General features: G+C 38.8%; 1 protein-coding gene across 1 annotated transcript; it reads right to left on the reverse strand.

Moving 5' to 3' along the window:
- Positions 1-905: 905 nt before the first annotated feature.
- On the reverse strand, positions 906-4,031 carry LOC145683054 (uncharacterized). The gene is made up of 2 exons (XM_081754415.1): positions 3,483-4,031; positions 906-2,291 (listed from the first exon to the last, which is right to left on the reverse strand). The coding sequence occupies exons 1-2, from the start codon at positions 4,029-4,031 to the stop codon at positions 906-908; spliced, it is 1,935 nt and encodes a 644-aa protein (XP_081610541.1).
- Positions 4,032-4,583: the final 552 nt, after the last annotated feature.

Below are 4,583 nucleotides of genomic sequence, written 5' to 3' on the forward strand. Positions count from 1 at the left end.
AGGACTCCTTTGCGATTCCGAAGTGCTGGCTCCAGAGTTTAAATTTTCGTTGAACACGGCTCAACTGCTGACAGTATACAGTTGCATTGATGCTGTAACCAGATGGTAGCAGTTTCCGATGCACGATGCCGCCTCCTAACACAAAAAAACTTCTTCTGATACAGTGCTGGTTGATGATGTATGAAGGGGTGATATGTTTATGTACTTTATTTACAAATCACACATATCACATCCAAAGCTAATGAACTGTATGATTAAACCCATTTTACTGATTCACCCAGATATCATGGAGGAACGAGAAATAAGACTTAACGAATATTTTAGATGTTACTTGCTTCAATTCTTATTCCGAGGTACATGCGTTAATATAATAAACATGACATGCTTTGTTCGTATGTTAACATAATGATTGATATAATACTTAAAGGTTAGTACAATGAATTACTTATCTTAACTTGTTTCTGCAGTAATTGTTGCTTGCTTGCTGCTAAACCACATGGTTGCTTGCTAACCATTATACTTTGTCTTCGGTCACACATAAACTGAGTACCACTCTAAAACACTGTTAACAACATGTAAATCTTGTCTATGAATGAACATGAGTGCTTCTCTAAAAACTATGAAAAATATGCTTTTCTGAAACTATGAATGAACATGTTTGCCTAGTTGCACTTCACAACACGTTGTCTAATGCACAGACACACCTTGAATAGCACACTGAAGGCACTGTTGCCAGCCAATGCAAACACAACTCACTAAAACTCACTAGAAAAATCACTAAAAGAATCACAAAGAATTCACTAAACCACTAAACTATATACAAAAAAAATGAAACTAATATGAATAAAAATAATGCACATATGCAAGCTTATCCATCCTCCCCCTCCTTGATTGGACACAATCAATTAATATTCTAGGGGTAAAGGAATTAGCTTAGCAAGACTACGCCGAAAAATGCCACTTTTACACTTCACAGTTGCCACTCGCACTAAATTATCACTGCCCGGATGAACTTCTTCAATCACACCTAACTTCCACACTTGAGGAGGAACATTGTCTTCTTTTAACAATACGACCATGCCCGGTTGTAGATTAGGCTGAGCTGACTTCCATTTTCTTCTTTGTTGTAACTGGTTGAGGTAATCCCTTGACCAACGTTTCCAAATATGCTGCTTCATTTGTTGAATCCGTTGCCATCTTCCTAATCTGTTGATAGGTACGTCCAGTAGATCTGGTTCCGGAAGGCTGAGAAGTGTAGCTCCCATTAAAAAATGTCCTGGACTGAGATACATTGGATCTGTAGGATCGTTGGAAATGGCTGTCAATGGTCTTGAATTTAGAATGGCTTCAATTTGAATAAGTAACGTGTTCAACTCTTCGTATGTCAGACTTGCAGTTCCTGCTACACGCCGTAGGTGGTACTTCATGGATTTTATTGAACTTTCCCATGACCCCATGTGAGGAGATCTGGCAGGAATGAATTTCCATTCTAAACCTTCTTGAGCTGAGTGTTCCAGGATGTCCTTTCTGTTAGTCTTGGATTCAAAAAATTGTTGCAATTCTCGATTGGCGCCAACAAAGTTTGAACCATTGTCGCTACAGATAGATAAGCATTTTCCTCGCCTAGCAATAAATCTCTTCAATGCTGCGATGAAGGCTTGAGAACTTAAGTCTGAAACTATTTCTATGTGAACTGCTCTAGTGGCTAAACAGATGAACAACGCTGCATAGACTTTCATTTGAATTTTGCTGCGAATCGTGGGCTTGACATAAAAGAATCCTGCATAGTCAACTCCCACGTGTACAAATGGTCTTGCTTCATTTACTCTTTCCTTGGGTAAGTGTCCCATTAACTGTGATGAACTTGTTGATCTCCACTTGAAACAAACCAAACAATTATGTACTATTGCCTTGACCATCTTCTTAGCTCTTGGAATCCAATATCTTGTACGCAAAGATGCAATAAGAAGCTGTGGTCCTGCATGAAGCAACCTTTTATGTTCTTCTTTGACTATCAGATGGGTGAAATGATGACTTGCAGGTAGGATGAATTGGTGCTTGTTGTCGTACTCCAAGTTTGAATGTTCCAATCTTCCTCCTACTCTTAGCATTCCTTCCGTGTCCAGAAATGGAAAAAGATCCTTGATTGGGCTCTTTGTTGAAACTTCCATTTGTTGCTGCAAGTTCAATATTTCTTGATGATAGGTAGTATGTTGTACTATCTTGATACATCTGTGTAACGCTAAACGAAGTTTCGAAGCGTCAAGACTATCAGTTCTTCTTTCTGATTTCTTGGAAAGACAATTATGTTTGAATCGCAAACAATATGCTACTACTCTCAACATTTTGTTTAACGATGAATACCTTTTCATAAAGCTTGTTTCATGAACTGCCACCAAACTTATCATGACTTTCTTCTCTTCTGGAATATTAGCTGGCTCATTTTGTTCTTGACATGGCCATTCTGCTGTGTGAAGAAACTCTGGACCATGCCACCATTCTCGAGACTGAATAAGAGTATTGGGATCCACTCCTCGACTAACTATGTCTGCCGCATTTTCTTTACTAGGCACGTGGTGCCATTGATTGATTGATGTGATTCTCTGAATTTGAGCCACCCTGTTGGATACAAATGTCTTCCAACGATTGGGAGGTGATTTGATCCATGACAAAACTATCGTCGAGTCTGTCCACAGGTGTATACCACTGACCTCTATATTCAATATGGATAGCGTTTTGTCTATTAGCTTCGAAAGTAACAGTGCTCCACATAATTCCAATCTAGGCAAGGTTTGCTTCTTTAGTGGTGCAACCTTCGACTTTGAACAAAGTAAATTGACTTCAATGTTTCCTTGATCGTCTGTAGCCCTGATATACACTACTGCTCCGAAATTGTCTTCACTTGCGTCGCAAAAACCATGTAATTGAATTTCCTTAACGTTCTCCGAAGACATTACGTTTCTTGTAATTTGTATCTTCGCCATCGCAGGTAACCAAGACATTAATTGATTCCACTCAACTTGTAGGACTGTGTCTAATGGGTCATTCCAATCCATCCCTGTCTTCCACAACTTCTGTAATAAATTCTTGTATTTGATGACAATTGGAGCGATTAGACCTAATGGATCGAAGATAGATGACACTATGCTGACGACTTGTCTTTTTGTCATTGCAACATTACTTTCTACTGCAGTTCCATTTTTACAAATTTTGTTCGAAATTATAAGTTTGTCTGTTAATGGAATCCATGCTATTCCTAAAGTCTTAACACCGTCTTGCTGACCAAGTATGATTGGCTGTTGTTTTTCCCTGAAGTCTTCAGGAACTCCTTGAAATACTTCTTCTTTGTTAGAACTCCATTTACAAAGCTTGAAACCTGCTCTGCTTAAAATATTAATAAGATCCTTCTGTAGTTCTAAGGCCTTTGACACGTTTGGTACTGATTTTAACACATCATCAATGTAGAAATTGTGTTTTATTACTTCTGCTGCTTCTGGAAATTCCTTGGAATTTTCCTCCGCTATTTGCTTCAGACATCTTGTTGCCAAGAAGGATGCTGACGATGTCCCGTACGTGACTGTTTGTAACTCATACGACTGGATCGGTTCTTCTACTGAGTTTCTCCAAAGGATGCGTTGTAAACACTTGTCCTCATCATGAATTAATACTTGGCGGTACATTTTCTCTAAGTCTGCTGTAAATGCAACTGGATACAACCGAAACCTTAAAATAATGGAGTACAAGTCATCTTGAACCATTGGCCCAACTTGAAGAATGTCATTCAATGATTTGCCATTAGACGTTTTTGCACTTGCATCAAAAACCACTCTTAATTTAGTTGTTGTACTGTCCATCTTGAATACAGGATGATGTGGAAGATAACAACTGCTGCTGCTGTTCACGTCTTCTTCTGTAACTTTTCGCATGTGACCCAAACTTAAATACTCATCCATGAAGGCGGCATATTGTTTATGAAACTCAGGATTTTGTAGCAATCTTCTTTCAAGCTGCTTAAATCTTTGTAGTGCCATGTTGTAAGACTCTCCTAAAGCTGCATTCTCTTCCTTCTTTGGTAATTTGACAATAAATCTTCCGTCTCCATTTCTGGTTGTATTTTGTAAAAAATGCTTCTCACAATTTTCTTCTTCCGGCGTGTAAATCTTAGTCTGAAGATCTTCGAGTTCCCAGAATTTTCTCAATTGTGTATCCAAGTCTGTCTCCATCTGAGCAAAATATGAAATTACCGACTGGTTGGCTTCTTCGGGTATTGAAGGCATATTTCCGACGACAACGTATCCTAGCTTCGTTTCCTGCAAAACTGGATAATTTCCTTTTCTAGTCTTCTGGCCTGGCTCGAGGAGACTGTAGAATAACCCCGCACCTATAAGCATGTCCACTGACGACGAGCGATTAAAATTTGGATCGGCTAAGCAAATATCCTTTGGCAAGTTCCAATTACTGTAATCGATATCCTTAGAAGGTATGCAACCTGTAATGTTTGGCAATACTAAACAATCGACCACTGCATTAAAATCACATGTTCTTGAATAAATATGAACTTTAACACTGTACTGAGCTTCGGA

Source organism: Thermobia domestica, chromosome 4 (assembly GCF_964235325.1).
Source record: "Thermobia domestica chromosome 4, izTheDome1.hap1.1, whole genome shotgun sequence".
Taxonomy (NCBI): domain Eukaryota; kingdom Metazoa; phylum Arthropoda; class Insecta; order Zygentoma; family Lepismatidae; genus Thermobia; species Thermobia domestica.